Genomic DNA, 17,662 nt, shown 5'->3' on the forward strand with positions numbered 1-17,662 from the left:
GGTGCATGTGTGTGTGCATGCATGCATATATATAAAGATGGAAAGGAAATAAACCAGCATACTATGGTTATCTCTGCTTGGTGAGATTATAGTTTTTTATTTTCTTTGTATTTGCATTTATTTTTCACTTTTTTTTTTTGCAAAGATCCTGCACTGACATTGTGACTGAAAAAATATTCATAAGCTTACAGGTAAAGGAGACAAAATTCTCAGGAAACAGTGTTAACAGATTGATACTTTCTCACCACAGGGAAGAACAGGGATCCCAGGACCAGATGGACTTGAAGGCTCCCTGGGACTTAAGGGCCCTCAGGTATATATCAAGACCAATCAGGGTGTGAGAACATAAAGAAGAATCTGGGAACAGAAAAATCTGAGAACCTGATAGAAACTCCCCTTGCAGAATTACAGATGTTTTCACGGTAAAAAAGTAAACAAGCAACACAGTTTGGACTCATGCAGCACTTGGTCTGCTCTAAGTTTCATCCCAGTCAAGAAGTGAAAAGTGAATGAGCAGGCTAGGCAGTGGTCATTGTGTATTGGGATCAGAGTAAGTAGGATATTCCAGAGAGAACTTAAGCCAAGGGAAATGTTGAGCCACAAATCTGGGATTTGTGGTTAGTTTAGCACAGTAATAGTGCAGTGTTACATATCTGGGTGCTCATGATGTAGAAAAATTGGCTTTACTCTTAGGAAAGAATTGCTCGAAAGACAGCTGGAGACATCAGCGGGGTGATCTGCTGTGCAGCTCTCAGCCTGCCTTTGCCAGCTCACTTCTCCAGGGAGCTACCTCCTGCAGTTTTTCCTTTGCAAGGAACAAGCCATACTTGGCTCCTTGACTGATCACATGAGGGGTCGCAGGAGGGGTCACATGAGGGGCCAGAGAGGGCAAAATTTAACTAAAATATTATGATAAGGGAAAGGAGGTCCTAGCAAATACTGAGATGAAAGAAAGGTCAGACTACAAAAAAGTTAGAATTTTTTTTTTATTCTCCAAACTTAATTTTGAAAGCTTGAGGAATAAGTTTACTCTTTGGCATAGGCAGGACAATCACCAGCTCTGCTATTTTTCAAAGTTTTAATCCACATAGTTAAAGTAACTATTATATGTTGGCAGCTTGTTGCATGGAAGTTGGGCAAAATATCCTTAAACATCAGAAGGGAAAGTTTGTTCACATTTTGCCAAGATTCAGAGCAGTGAACGGTCTTCCCCTTGGACCTTTATCTCTTCGTAGCTTGATTACTTTTCTTTGTTGTTGCTTTCCAGCTGAGGAAACTCACTTTCTTTTTACCTTCAAGTGAGAGATAGTTGCCACTGGGGTTGCGGGGAAGCATTTCAGTAGATTGACTAGCTTTGTTTCATGCTAAGCAAGTAATACTACAGCATCCCTTCTTCCATTTTATAGAAACTTACATTTTTTAATGACAAGATTTAAAAGGAGAAGCAAAAACTAAACACAGCAGGAAGGTTTCTCTGCATAATATATGGAAGCCACAGCTTATCAGCAGTGTAATATTCCAAAAGCGGAAATAGTCAGATTTCATCTTCCCACATGCCATATCTTGTTTATGACCAGTCTTAATTGTGGTTGTTGAATAGAAAACTTATTTAAATGTTCTGGTTTCAGATTTGTATTTGTAAAGAATATTTTTCTTTTTTTTTTTCTTTTTAAACTAAGCTGTGCTTTCTTAAAGCCCTGCAAACTGAGAATATTTTTCTTTTTAACAGAAGAAATGTAGGGAAATGTAGGGAAATATAGAAAGCAATATGGAAAAGCTCAACCATTCAGTATTTTATCCAAGCCTCGGTCAGTTTGACTGCAAATCCTCAACAGCCTCAATTTTAGATTGGACGTTCATATTCCTGCACAAATGAGAATGAGCTCCACAGGCCAGGATGGAAGCAAAGGCATGATTGGAGCGCTTTTCCAATTTCTGTCCATGATACTGACTTAGTATTTCTACTTTTGATAATCGGTTGAATATAATGCTTGATTCTATGTACTCAGGGCTCAAGAGGAGAGGCTGGTGTGAAAGGAGAAAAAGGAGGCGTGGGAAGTAAAGGTCCCCAGGTAGGTAATGAGAACGACGATTGCATCTGACTTCGATCTTGGCTTGACATGGATGTCTTTGTGGTTTCCTCCCTGCAGATGGAGTTATTTACCACCTGTGAACCAGGAATGTGTATTAGGTGTGACTGCAGCTCAATGTGGTGACTATATCACATCATGGTCCCCATCTTGCAGAGCAGGCTATCACTGTCAGACACAGAGGCATAAAATCTAGCCCTCTTTGCCTCAGCTGCTCAGCTTGTAAATCAGGTCATGTCACTCCCCTGATCTCAGTCATCTTGGGGTTTATCATCCCTACCCCCTCACCCCCAGAATACAGCCTACTTTAATTAAGTCCTCCGACTGGCTACATATGATAATCTCCTGGGGGAATCATAAAACATTGCACCACATAGACCCTCCCCAGGATACCTAAATCAGAATTTCTGGCAATGAGGCCAGGGTGGTGGTAATTTTAACTTCTCCCTAGGAGATCCTAATACAGACCTAGGGTTGGGAATGACTGCTCTGCATTAGCACTCCTCCAGCTTCACAGTGCAGAAGAATCCCTTAGAGGGGGTTGTTAACTAGAAAACTTGTTAAAGTGTGCACTCTGAGTCAGCAGGTCTAGGGCAGGACCTGAGATTCCGCACTTCTGAGGAGCTCCCAGATGCTGCTGATGCTGCTGGTCCAAACAACATTTTTAATAGAAAGGCCCTACATGACCTGGCCCTCACCTACCTGCTATCATAGTATATATTATTTGTTTAGCTGTTTGCCTGTCTCTCCTTCTAGATTGCAAGCTCCATAAAGGATAGGACTTTGTCTTATTTACACTCTATCCCTAGAGTTCAGAACATCAGTACCTGGTACACAGTAGAGCTCAATACATATCTGAATAATGAATCAAACAGTTAATGAATGAATGAGACACAGTTGGGAATTGTTCTCCACTAACACTAGTGAAAAGGAATCCATTACTTGTGTATATTAGCTGAATCAGGCAGTAGTCTAATATGTAAGTGATTGTGTTTATCACCAGAAAGTTTAAGAAAATTTAAGAGGCTATTTACATAAATTTGTATCTCATTACACTATTTTTTAGTTATAACTTTTAGGTCCAGGGGTACACATGCATGTTTGTTATGTAGGTAAACTGCACGTCACAGCAGTTTGGGGTACATATTATTTCGCCACCCAGATAATAAGCATGGTACCAAATTGGTATTTTTTTCTGATCCTTTTCTTCCTCCCATCCTTTACTTTCAAGTAGGCCCCAGTGCCTGTTGTTCCCTTCGTTGTGTCCATGTGTTCTTGTTTAGCTCCCATTTACAAGTGAAAACGTGTATTTGTTTTTCTATTCCTGTGTTAGTTTGCTTAAAATGATGGCCTCCAGCTTCATCTATGTTGCTGCAAAGGACATGATCTCATTCTTTTTTATGGCTATGTGGTATTCCATGGTGTATATATACCACATTTTCTTTATCTGTTCTGTTGTTGGGCATTTGGGTTGATTCCATGTCTTTGCAATTGTGAATAGTGCTGCAATGAACATATCCATGCATATGTCTTTATGGTAGAAGGATTTATATTCTTTTGGGTATATACCCAGTAATGGGGTTGCTGGGTTGAATGGTGTTTCTGTTTCAACTTCTTTGAGGTATCACCACACTGCTTTCCATAGTGGCTGAACTAATGTACAGTCCCACTAGGAGTGTATAAGTGTTCTCTTTTCTCTACAACCTCACTAGCATCTGTTATTTTTTTGACTTTTTAACAATAGCCATTCTGACTGGATGTCACTGTGGTTTTGATCTGCATTTCTTTAATGATTGAAGATACTGAGCATTTTTTAATACAAGACTGTTTAATACTACAAGAAAGATAAGTGTTTGTTGTGCTTCTCTCCCTGGGTTTCATGGGAGGACTGCAGGGCTTCTCTGACCTGTAGTCCAACACAAGAAAGGGTTAACAGCCTGGGGGTAGGGGATGCTGCTGGATTAAAAAAGGAGAATGAGGCCCCTCTGGTGAGGTCTATATCCACGAGGGTGAGAGGTGGGTTAGAGGCATGGGGGCATCAGAGAGGGGAGGGTTGTATGGAGTGGGATTGAGCATTTTTTCATATGCTTGCTGGCCATGTGTATGTCTTCTTTTGAAAATCGTTCATATCCTTTGCACACTTTTTAATGTGGTTGTTTATTTTTGGCTTACAAACTAGACTAAGTTCCTTAAGATTCTAGATATTAGACATTTATTGGATGTATAGTTTGCAATTATTTTCTCCCATTCTGTACGTTGTCTGTTTACTCTTTCGGTAATTTCTTTTGCCGTGCAGAAGCTCTTTAGCTTAATTGGGTCTCATCTGTCAATTTTTATTTGTGTTGCAATCGCTTTTGTCATCTTTGTCATGAAATCTTTGCCAGGTCCTGTGTCCAGAATGGTATTTCCTGGGTTATCATCCAGGGTTTTTATACTTCTAGATTTTACATTTAAGTCTTTAATCCATCATGAGTTTATTTTTGTATATAGTGTAAGGAAGGGGTCCAGTTTCACTCTTTCCCATATGGCTAGACAGTTCTCCCAGTACCATTTATTGAATAGGGAGTCTTTTCCTCATTGCTTGTTTTTGTTGGCTGTGTCAAAGATCAGATGGTTGTAGGTGTTTGGCTCTATTTCTGGGCTCTCTATTCTGTTCCATTGTTCTGGAGTTTGCTTTTATGCCAGTACCATGCTGTTTTGGTTAGTGTAGCCTTGTAATACAGTTTGAAGTCACATAAGCTGATGCCTCCAGCTTTGTTCTTTTTGCTTAGGATTGTCTTGACTATTCACACTCTTTTACGGATCTGTATGAATTTTAAAATAGTTTCTTCTGTTTCTGTGAAGAATGTCATTGGTAGTTTGAGAATAGCATTCAATCTATAAACCACTTTGGGCATTTTAACAGCATTGATTCTTCCTGTCCATGAGCATGGAATGTTTTCCCATTTGTGTCATCTCTGCTTTCTTGGAGCAGTGTTTTATAATTCTCATTTTAGAGATCCTTCACCTTCTTGCTTAGCTGTATTCCTAGGTATTTTTATTTTTACTTTTTTGCAGCAATTGTGAATGGGATTGCATTCCTGATTTGACTCTTGTCTTGTATGTTATTGGTGTATAGGAATGCTACTGATTTTTCTATATCAATTTTGTATACTGAAACTTTGCTGAAGTTGTTTATCAGATCAAGGAGCTTTTGGGCAGAGACTACTGGTTTTTTAGATATAAAATCTTATCATCTGAAAACAGGGATAGTTTGACTTCCTCTCTTCATATTTGGATGCCTTATGTTTTTTTCTCTTGCCTGGTTGCTCTGGCCACGACTTCCAGTACTATGTTGAATCGGAGTGCTGTATTGTTCTGGTTTTCAAGGGGAACGCTTCCAGCTTTTGACCATTCAGTATGATGTTAGCTGTGGGTTATAGATAGCTCTTATTATTTTGAAGTACATTCCCTCAATCCCTAGTTTGTTGAGGGTTTTTAACATGAAGGGATATTGAATTGTATCAAAAGCCTTTTCTCCATTTATTCAGATAATCACGTAGTTTTAGTTTTTAGTTCTGTTTACATGATGAATCATGTTTGTTGATTTGTATATGTTGAACCAACCTTGCATCCCAGAGATAAGGCCTACGTGATTGTGGTGAATTAGCTTTTTGATATGCTATTGGATTTGGTTTGCTAGCATTTTGTTGATGAGTCTTACATTTATGATCAACAAGAATGTCAGCCTGAAGTTTTCTTTTTCCATTGTGTCTGTGCCAGGTTTTAGTATCAGGATGATGCTGGCTTCATAGAATGAGTTAGGGAGAAGTCCCTCCACCTCGATTTTTAGGAATGTTTCAGTAGGAATGGCATCAGCTTTTCTTTATACATCTGATCGAATTTGGCTTTGAATCTATCTGGTCCTGGCTGTTTTATAGTTGGTAGGCTTTTTATTATTGAGTCAGTGTTGGAGCTTGTTATTGGTCTGTTCAGGAATTCAGTTTCTTTGTGGTTTATTCTTGGGAGGTTGTTTGTGTCCAGGAATTTATCTCTTTCTTCTAGATCTTCTAGTTCGTGTGCATAGAGATATTCTTAGTAATCTCTGAGGCCTTTTTTTTTTTTCTGTATTTCTGTGGGGTCAGTGGTAATGCCCCCTTTTTCATTTCTCATTGTGTTTATTTGGATCTTCTCTCTCTTTTTGTTTCAGTCTAGCTAACTAGTCTATCTTATTTTGGCAAAGAACAAATTCCTTGATTTGCTGATCTTCTGTATGGTTTTCTGTATCTCAGTTTCCTTCAGTTCAGCTCTGATTTTGGTTATTTCTTGTCTTCTATTAGTTTTGGGGTTGGTTTGCTCTTGGTTCTCTAGTTCCTCTAGTTGTGATGATAAGTTGTTATTTGAGATCTTTCTAACTTTTTGATGTGGGTATTTATTGCTATAAACTTCTCTCTTAACACTGCCTTATTTGTGTCCCAGAGATTCTGTTATGTTGTATCTTTGTTCTTATTAGTTTCAGGGACTTTCTTGATGCCTGCCTTAATTTCATTATTTACCCAAAAGTCATTCAGGAGCAAGTTGTTTAATTTCCATGGAATTGTATGGTTTTGGGTGATTTCTTAGCATTGATTTTTATTTTTTATTTTTCTTATACTTTAAGTTCTGGGGTACATGTTTAGAACATGTAGGTTTGTTACATAGGTGTACATGTGCCATATTGGTTTGCTGCATCCATCACCCCATCATCTATGTTAGGTATTTCTCTTGAAACTATTCCTCCCCAATCCCCCCACCCCCTGCTATTCCTCCCCTAGCCTCCCTACCCCCCCCCCGACAGGCCTTGGTGTGTGATGTTCCCCTCCCTGTGTCCATGTGTTCTCATTGTTCAACACCCACTTATGAGTGAGAACATGCGGTGTTTGGTTTTCCGTTCTTGTGTCAGTTTGCTGAGAATGATGATTTCTAGCTTCATCCATGTCCCTAATTTTTATTTTTATTTCAGTGTGGTCGAAGAGTGTGGTTGGTATGATTTTTTTGAATTTGCTGAGGACTGTTTTATATCTGATTGTGTGGTCAACTTTGTGGTATATGCTATGTGGCGATGAGCAGAATGAATATTCTGTTGTTTTGCAGTGAAGAGTTCTGTATATGTCTGTCAAGTCAAGTGTTGAGTTCAGGTTCTGAATATCTTAATTTTCTGCCTAGATGATCTAATACTGTCATGACACTGTTTTAAAGCATGTTAATTATTGCTTGTGAAGATATTTGTTTTCAATTTTGATGAAGCTGCTTCTTCAAAAAACTTTAAAACTTTAAAATGTCATGGTGGAAATCACGATGAAAATAACTATTTTGGATTCATAACCTTGAATCAATAAAAGCTTTCTGGTAACACAAATTGAAATTTGTTAAAAAAGGAAATGCCAAGAAAAACATATCATGTGATTATCTCATCTTTTATATAAAATATGGAGATGTGAGTGAGTGGAAATCCACAAGTCTTGATATTTCTCTTGTTCTAGAATCCAAAGTTGCATCCACATGGCTGTGCAGAGCACGTCTGTGAATGAGTACCCTTTAATCTTGCTTTGGCAAGATTGATCATGGCCATAAGTCATTCAGCCTCTTGGCATTATGAGAGTGAGTCAAAAGGTACCACTTCTCACTAGTCTACGTCTTCCATTTTTCTGGCTGAAAAACATGGTTTTTCTTTCTTTGCTTGCTTTTCTTGAAATCTCTTTGTCAATACAGTGAAAATGCTGTTTCAAAGATGTGTACAATTTTTTATGTTCAGGACATGGATGAATGGGGTCTCAAAGTTGTTGTGTCCAAAAGAAAGACACAACACAGAGACAAACACAACTAGATATACAAGAGAGTGTTATTCTTGACTGGTTCTATAAATCCCCTGCCATAGGTTTCATATCGTTTTACAGCACCCAAGGACCAGCCACTAGAGTGGAATAACATGAGTGTTCTTTAATTGCAGGATTTGACGTTTTTCTTAGGATATACATTTAGAAAAGATGTGATTTTTGTTGACAGTGTTATGAAGGCTTATTCACTGGCATTCTGTATAAATCAAATGTGTGCTAATCCAGCCAAGTATATGACTGTGATACAAAAGAATACAGTCCATGGCACAATGAAAAGGAAGAAAGAGCTTTGAAAGGAATGGCATATTCTTCTGTACCTTCCTTCATTCCCTCTTTGGTTTACATTAAGGTTCTGTTCTAATTTAATCAATGCCTGAAAAAAAAAAAGAATGGAAAATCAGACACTAAAATACAAATTTCAATTGAAGCCATAATTATTTTTTAAATACTTATGCGTTCTTACTGAATGAATCACTAGTGGCTTGTACAATATCAAGAAAGATTGGAGTTGTTAATACAATTTGGAGTCCAGAGTAGAATTTCTGTCTTTGTCTTTACAAAGCATAGCATGGGGGTAAATGACATACAGTCTGGAGCCAGACTGCCTAGGATTGCTTCCTAAATTTGTACCTTACTAGCTGTGTGACCTTGGGGAATTTATGTAACCACTTTGTGCTTCAGTTTTTTACTGTAATATAAGGGTAGTAATAGTAGCTACTTCATTGGATTGTTGTGAAAATTAACAGATTTAATATATGTAGATGCTTAGAACATTGCCTGTAGTCATAAGCTCTATGTGTTTATTATTACTACTATATTGTATCAACATTACCTAATTTAATGGGGGTATTTTATGTTCAAAGAATGCAGGTCACCATTCCAAGAAAGGCCATGATAATAATATAACAGTATGGAATGTATAGCAATCAACAAGTTTCATTATTCTTAATAGGCTAAGTTTGGTGGTCTATTAACCATTCCTTTTACTCATTTGACAAACATTTACTAAGTGCTGCTTGTGTGTCGGGCCCTGTTCTAGGATACAAGGATGAATCAGGTATAGACTCTAGCCTCATGTATACCCAATCTCATAAAGGGGACTGATACAAACAAATAATTGACATGTGATTTGCTGAATGTTAAAAGAGAATTACACTCAAGGTAGGTGATGAGGTAAAGGATGGAGTTAAACGAGATGAGTGTATTAAGTTTTGCTAAATGAGCAGGTGTTTTCCGGGTAACCAAGGAAAAGGCAGGCATCCAGAAAGAGGACAGAACCAAGCTTCACAGAGCTATGAAGGTGAGTTTTAGGAACCACAAGTGGTTCAATATGGTTGGAGTATAGAATGCATGGGAAAGTATTAGAAGCTGAGGTTAAGAACTAGTATTGTCAAGCTTGACATCTCCAATGTTTTGGGGTTGTTTTCGCATTAGCCCACCACTGGATGGCCTCTTGATTTTTGTTTTCTCAGACTTAGCTGATATCTAACTTTTAGAGAAGCTGAGCATTTGATCTCCTTGGTTTTTTTCCCACCTTGATATTTGTTTCTTGTGAGTTTTTGTACAGTATTACCCCCATGCAAATAAAAAGAAGTGACAAGGATTCTTTTTAAGTGTGGGAAGACCCTTTACCTCTTCTACCTGCCCTGCCTTATCTAATCCAAAGTCAAGGTGTCCTTGGCAGTGCCCCAGCCATTAATCCCCAACTCCTAAGTGTAATCTCTTCTGATAAAGGGCTAAGCACAATTTTCAAAAAACATCAACCTCTGAGTACTTCTTTCCTAACCTTGCTTAACACTAAAGCAGTTGTGGTTGCCAAGGGCTCTGTAACTAACTCTCAACATGAGAAAAAGACCATCAACCAAGTCCCACTTTCGGAGGTTTGATGTGGCCCCAGCCTTCTGCATCAACTTTAGAGAGCCACATTTTTAGAACTCCATTCTGGGCTAATTCAGAGCAGCAGGCATAGTGGCTGGGACTTTAGTCTTTAGCGTCAGATACAATTAGGTTCAATTCCTATCTCATTCTTTTATTAACTGAACAATTTGGGTGTAAATGCCTTGGGAAACTGTTTTTGATCAGTAAATGGGGTTAATAACAGGCATCTCACTGTTTTGTTGTGAGAATTGAAGACTCTATCTATTTACCACTCAGCACAGTGCCTTGCACAAAATATGAGTGCTCAATAAAAGGCAGCCATTACAACAAGCCAATGAAGATTTGCTCTCTAGCTAATGCCCTTCCCCTTTAAATGCCCTAAGCTTCTCTTGACACTTCTTAGCTATTCTTGATCTCAAATCAAGTATCTTTGATATATTTCTTGGGATGATAAATTTTTTTTCTTTCCTCTAGAAACTACCAATGTGGTTCCTTATCTAACCTGCAGTAGTTGAGTAGGTGATTTATCTACATAACCATTCACTGAAGCTTGAGCCCCATTCACTCAGGTCATAAACCTCACTTTGGTGCTTTGCAAGATCCTGCATAGGAAACAAAATCAGGTTTTCTGATTCTCTAATGGTAAGGGCCTGTATGTATCCAGCCATCTACTCATCCAAGATATTTTTTATTTTGAAAGTTCTTAAAACAGGATAATCTCTCATTGTGCTTGTGTGTGCTTGAGGTAACTACACATGAAATAATCTCCCAAAAACCTCCTCTGATTCAGAATTTATGTCCGAATGAAGAACGGAGAGTAGGCTGCTAGGCAGAACTTCCAATTTATACATTGTTTTCCAGGAAAATTAGAATCTCTCTGCTTCTCTGTGAAGTGCATGAAAATTTTGTATGTGAAACCAACAAATTAAACACATTAGTTCATCCCTCTTGAGAATCATTCCTGGGTAGATAAATGAATGGAATGATGGGTTCTAGGTACTCTGTGATGCTCCAGAGATATGAATTAATAGGATGTGCCCATTCAAGAAGTATACAGCCTAGTCTCTAAGGAATGAGAGAGAGAAATACACTAACAATTACATATAGAGTAGAGGAACCTGGAGGGCAAGCATGAGACCCAACACAGCCAGGAAGTTCAGGTATTCTTCCTGAAACAGTGATGGTAAAGGTAGGATTTTTCAGAGGAGGGAGATTTTACCTCTCCCTAGAGGGAAAAAATGGACCAGCTAAGGGAACAATTTGCATGAGTGTGGCAACGGAAGACAAACGTTAGGTGAATCACTTGCTTTGATGTGCCTGAACATAAGGCAATGGAAGCAGTCACAGAAAAGGAGGCTCCAGAGGCATGCAATACCAACATTTTGAGGGATTTTGCATATTAAACAGACCTTAAACTTTATTCTGAAAGATTCTCAGAATTTCAGACAAAGCAGTAACATCAGCCTGACATTTTTAATCTCTCTCTAAAAGGGGTGGAGAATGGATTAGAGAAAGGCCTGGCTACAGTTAGGAGAGCCAGAAATTTAGGCAGAATGCAAGATGGGCCTGAAGGCAAGTAATGGGAATGGAAGAGGGAGGGGTACAGAAAGTAGACAGATTCTGTGGGCCTTGTAGCTGAGGGGTTTTGAGAAGTGACATAGTGTGAGGGTCCAGGATATTTCTCAGATTTCTGGCATGAGTCTCAATGGTAGTAAAGGGTAATACCATTCCTTGATGAAAAGAATATGCGACTGGAAGCATGATTTAGGGTAAAGATGATTATTTTGAGAATCCATTCTATGGGATGTCCCATGGGCATTTTATTTTATTATTTATTTATTTAGAGAGACAGAGTCTCACTCTATCACCCAGGCTGGAGTGCAGTGACACAATTATACTCACTATAGCCTTGAACTTCTGGACTCAAGTGATCCTCCTGCCTCAGCCTCCCAAGTAGTTGGCACTCTAGGTGTAAGCTGCCATGCCTGGCTAGTTCTTGTGTTTTTTTGTGATTGTTTGTTTTGTGGCATAGGGTCTTGCTATGTTACCCAGCCTTTTAATATATGATTCTGGTGTTCAGTTGAGTGGTTGGGATTGGAGAGCATGTATTTAGGAGTCATTGTGTAGAAGTGATCTGCAAATTCATAGGGGTGCCACTCAGGAAGAGGGCATAAAGTGAGAAAAATGAGGTCAGAAGATGGAGCCCTGGGGCACACAGAATTTAAGAGGGAAATAGAATAAGGGGAGTCTTCAAAGGTTAATGAGAGGAGGCTGGAGAGGGACCAGGAGGACCATGGTAACTTGATGTGACAGAAGTTACAGGAAAAGCTTCAAAGAACACATGATCAAACTCAAAAAAGGTCAGGGCAAAAAAATGTCAACTGCACTGAACACGAAAGTCAGAGGAGTTAGCTCTGTGTAGTGCTGGAAGTGAAAGAAGGAAATGGGTTGAGAGCTGTCTATGGAGGGTGACAGTATTGAGAATTTTCTTTAAAGATAAAGGACGGGGGAGAGATAGGGTATTATGGAAAGATTATTCTCTTTGTTAGTAACCAATTTATTGTTCAATCCTTCCTATTAGAAAATTTTTTATGTCCAATGTATTGCTTTTTAAAATTTTTAAAAGATGAAAATGTTAATGTCACGGTATTTTTGTTCTGAATGAAATAAATTTCCAAAGGTCAGGCTCATTACGCAGAGGTTGGTTTATTTATGTTTACATTACAACAACCATGGACAAAAAATTGCGAAAATAATTTCAGTTCACTGGGATTAGGATTATTTACAAATGCCAGTAAACAGTTTTATCAAAAGAGATTTCTCTTACCATGTTTGGATATCCCAAAGGAGAAATCTGATTCCAAATGTTAATCCCAGAGAAAGGTAGTTGTGTCATCTCTGAACTGGTATTTCAAAATGTTCACTCTAAAGCTGTTACAATGAAATACGCTTTCTAGAACACTGGAAGGACTTCCATTATGTCTGATAGCTTTTCCATATAGATATGTGTTACCTTTATCTGTTTAAGTTTTGCTCTGTTCTTCAATAAGATCTTAAGCCTTTTTTAATTTAGGTTTTGCATCTTTCTTGTTAAATTTATTCTAAGCATTTTACAGTTTTTTCTTCTCTTGGTAAGTGGGAATTTATTTACATTTACTTTCTAACATCACGAGGAAAGAGAAAGTTATTTCAGAATATTTATCTTATACTACCTGAACGTATCTTATGAACACTGTTTTTAGTAAAGTTTCTTGGACTTTTAAATATACATATCATATTCTTTTCCAATAAAGCTCATTTTGTCTTCCAAAGAATGTGTTCTACCAAAGGACCAGCAGGATTATAGTTCACGGCAAATGTCATTTGGAATGGCTTCTTTAAGTGTTAGGCATTTTAGCAACATCTGTTCTTAGAGCAAAACAGAACCTGAAATCACTTTGGAAGAGAAAACTCACAAGGGAGCACAATTCTTTAGACAACATCTGGCATGAATCACTTTCTTAATTTTCTTGTATTTACTAGTCTTTATTTGATGGTGGCAATACTTTTTTCCAGAACAAGAATTGATACAGCCACAACTCTTCTCCCTTCTGTGGTTCATTTTCCTCTTATAAGAGACACAAAGGGTTTGAGGGAAAGTTGCTTTATGTTTTGCTACATTTGCAATCCCCTTTTCTTTGTTTCAGGGGCCTCCAGGACCCGGAGGAGAAGCAGGGAATCAAGGCCGTTTGGGAAGCCAAGGAAATAAAGTAGGTCACATTCTTTATACTCACCAAAGTTGAGGTTTTCTGCTCAAGAGACCTGTGTCTGGTTGTATTAGCCAGAGCCCTTTCAACACAGACAACAACACATCTCCTTGTCCCTAAACGCTGGCTTGATTCTTAGAGAGCCAGCAACCTCTAAGGACATGGGTGTGGATCTGGATGAGATCAGGGATTCCAGCTCGGCGTAATTTCAGAAGGGAGGGATACACCCAATTGGAGCTGAGGGATCTTGGGGACCAAGGGATATTCTGGGGCAGGCTTTCGTTTCTTTTTTCCAACCTCTCTTAATTTCTTCCCTCCCTCTTTGTTTTTCCTACCTTTCTTTCTTTCCTCTATTCATACAAACCTTTGGTAAACACCTTTTAAGACCAAGGCCCTGTACTGATCATTCAGTTAAGCTGAAGAATCAGCTCCAGGAATGAGATCTTCATTTTTCTCATTGATGCACCCTCTGTGCTTAGAACAGTGCCTGGCATGTAATAAGTGCTTAGTAAATACTGAATAAATGAATTTGTGGGTGGCATGATATATAGGACATGAAATGAACCCCAAAGAAGCTAGAATATTTTCATAACAATAATCTGTGACATAAAATAGAGATAAGGGGCTAAAATGGAGGTTTAAATAGCATTATTAGAAGTATTTCTGGGACGGGAAAAGAGGCATCATAAAGAATACAAACTTTGAGTAGGGCTTAGAAGATAAAAATCTTGGCAAGCAGAGAAGGGAATATGGGAGACTGTAATGAGAAGAAATCATGTGAAGGGAGGGACAAGGTTGGAAAATCCTGAGAGAGAGGAGGTATCTAGGCATGAAAAATGATCATGTCGTGATGCAAGTCTGTGGTGACTTTATTCAGTAGCCAGTACAGTGTTATCTAAAACTTTCGAATGGAGTGGATGAACACAGCCGGACTTCTGGAAGATTTTAAATAGGCAACTCAGTGTAGAAATATTATGAAGCCTAGGCCGGGTGTGGTGGCTTATGCTTGTAATCCCAGCACTTGGGAGGCTGAACTCCTGACCTCCTCACTTGAGGTCAGGAGTTCCAGACCAGCCTGGCCAAAATGGTGAAACCGCGTCTCTACTAAAAATACAAAAATTAGCCGGGTGTGGTGGCACATGCCTGTAATCCCAACTACTCAGGAGGCTGACGCAGGGAGAATTGCTTGAACCCAGGAGGTGGAGGTTGCAGTGAGCTGAAATCGTGTCATTGCACTCCAGCCTGGGTGACAGGCAAGACTCTGTCTCCAAAAAATCAATATTATGAAGCCTGAGAGACTGAAAGCTAGGAGAACAGTTGGTTCACTCTTAAAGTCTCCAAGGCAAATAGTGATTAGGTGATTTAACAGGGTGAGACTTAACTGGTGATGATTCCATAGAACTCTTCTAATAGGGGACTGAGGCAGAGAGGAGTATGCTAGATGACTTGGGGGCTTTGTGCATGAGTAGTAACCCCATCACATACATAGGAAACTCATTAGGAGAAATGGGTTTAAGAGTAAAGAACATCACTTTGGGGATAGAGAAAAGGGTTTAGGTCTGGTTGGAGACGTAAATTTCAGAGTCATTTGGATTAAAAATAACTCTTGATGATGCCTCATAGTACGAAGTACAAGAAAAAATAAGACAATTATTAGGAAGGAAGGAAAATCAACAGAAAAGCACACTGGATTCTGAGAAGAGTTCAAGAAGGGGAGATGAAGAGTACCAACTGGTATAGAAAAGTTAAGGAGGGTAGGAGTGGAGAAGCCATCGTATCTGGTGTCTAAGACATTCTAAAGAAGTTTCATAAGTGTAGCAGTTGAGAGGAGAGAAAGGGAGACAGATTGCAAAGGACCTAGAAATGAGTGCAGAGAAAATGGATAAAGGGCTGTGAACTACTCTTTGGAAAAACTAGACCTTTAAAGGGAAGAGGAAGACATTAACTCCTCATACTGGCAAGGTCTAGGAGAGGTTGATGTGGGATGTTGGTTTGTTTTTAATGACAGAACAGACTGGCATGTTTATAATCAGAGGAGAAAACCAGGGAGAAAAGAGGAGATTGAAAATGTGAGAAACAGTTGACAGAGCAGATGATTAATGGAGAAATTTGACAAAGAAGATGAGCTTAAGGGCATAAGAAAAGGGGTTAACTTTGTACTGAAGAATTGCTCAAGGCTGATATAATAGAGTCCAGCAGTTGAGTGTTGCAAAGACAGTTAATCAGAGGACCTAACACAGTACATATATATGACAAGAACAACTGCAAAAAGAAGGGACTGCTGTGGCGTGTAGTATAGCAATCTATGGCATGTAATCAGGAAATCAAAGTTTGGAACAAAGGCAGTGCTACCTTCTTGCTCCCAAAGAAGGCTGTGGGGAAAGTGGTATCACTGGTAAAAATCAAGTTTCTCTTACCAGGGGTAGACATAGATAAAGGGACCCTAGAGCTGGTGAGGGGTGACCGTGGGAAAGTAGATAAACAGAAGGAAGGCAGCTGTGCTTTAGAAGATGCTTATTAATAATAGAGACTTGGTAGGAATAGTGGGGGTCAGGAATTTAGAAGGCAAGTGCTCCAAAGAAAACCCAAACCCTCTGAACTGCCCCAGGATGGACTGGGCACTCTAGACTCACGATTCACTGAGATAAACCTCAAACATTTACCCCTTCCTTACTCCAGTAAATTCACATTTCCAGGACGCAAGCAACCTGGCAGTTAATCCTGGGCTCAACACCTGACACTACCAATAACCAAGCACGTGGCTCTAGACAAGCCATATGACTTTTCTTGTTTCCTTACTGTGAGGCAGATGTTGTGATATTTTAGTGTGCATATGAGTCAGCTGAGAAACTTATGTAAAAGCACATGTTGTTGGGCTCCACTTACCAGAGGCTAATCCAATGGGATCCAAAAATCTTCTTGACACATGAACCCTGGATGCAGCAGGTGGTCCCCACGGCATACTTAGAGAACCACTGTCCTAAAAGGCACCAAGGCAGATGATCTCCTCCTTCCCTTTCATAGAATCCTGTTCTTTATCACCCCCAGAGTTCAGTGCTGGTGGTCACTTGTCCATTTGCCCTTCTTATGTTGCTTTTCTGTCCTTAAAAATGATTTAATGATTCTTCCCCTCTTAAGTATAGGTTGTACACACTTTCACAATCTTTCTTCCAAAGAGTACAGTATAGAGGGGGAGGGAGACAGAGAGTAACTTGGCATTAGGGAAACTTGACTGCCACTATCTCAACCAGAAGATAAAGGTTAACATCAACAGTGATGTCATCTTGATTGTATATACCCTTAATATGATGTGATGGGAATGGCCTTTTACCTGTGTGATCTTCCTCCCCCAAACCCATAAGCCCAGTCTAATCAGAAAAACAGCAATGAGAGACATTCTACAGAATGCCTGGCCAATACTTCTCAAAATGGTCAAGGTTATTAAAAAAAAGTCTGAAAAACTGTCTGATATAAAGGAGCCTAAGGAGACATAACTTGTGGATCCTGGATGGGATCCTGAAACAGAAAAAGACTATCAGGTAAAACAAAAGAAAAGAAAAAAGAAAACCTGAATAAAGTCTGGGCATTAGTTAATAAATCAGTATTGATTCCGTTGTGACAAACGTACCCTACCAATGCAACTAGTGTAATACAATGTTACAAATGTGGCAAATTGATGTGGATATGTAGGAACGTTCTGTACTATGTTCACAACATTTCTGTACATTTAAAACTATTTGAAAATTATCTTCTTATAAAAAGGTGTAAACTCCCTCTGTAAACCCATGTTGATTTCCCATGTAGGTGAACTTTCTCAACATAATCCTGAGATTGATTAATAAACCACAGTAGATGTTCTACTAGTCAGAAGTTAGAAATTATTGCCAGGTTGTCATGCTCCCTTGTTTATCTTCATTCTCATTCAGTATCTTAAAACTAGATTAATCAATCTGCCATCTTTGCAGGGACCAGATGATTTGCATGAATCATCCTGGAAACAATGTTGTTAATTTTTTAAAAATATTACAGAGCTTTTCTCTTGACTCATTTTCATGGCATTGAGCTGCTGAGATGGCAACTCGCGCTAAACAAT

At 39.0% G+C, this 17,662-nt stretch overlaps 1 protein-coding gene across 1 annotated transcript in view; it reads left to right on the forward strand.

Annotated features, from left to right (window-relative positions):
• Positions 1–17,662, forward strand: part of COL6A6 (collagen type VI alpha 6 chain) — a 109,903-nt gene that overhangs the window by 48,587 nt on the left and 43,654 nt on the right. The window contains exons 21-23 of the mRNA XM_064378681.1: positions 251–313; positions 2,010–2,072; positions 13,510–13,572. Coding sequence (XP_064234751.1) covers positions 251–313; positions 2,010–2,072; positions 13,510–13,572 — 189 coding nt within the window. The remainder of the gene's footprint in view (positions 1–250; positions 314–2,009; positions 2,073–13,509; positions 13,573–17,662) is intronic.

Source organism: Aotus nancymaae, unplaced genomic scaffold, assembly GCF_030222135.1.
Source record: "Aotus nancymaae isolate 86718 unplaced genomic scaffold, 86718_ANA_hifiasm-v0.15.2.pri h1tg000019l, whole genome shotgun sequence".
Lineage (NCBI taxonomy): Eukaryota > Metazoa > Chordata > Mammalia > Primates > Aotidae > Aotus > Aotus nancymaae.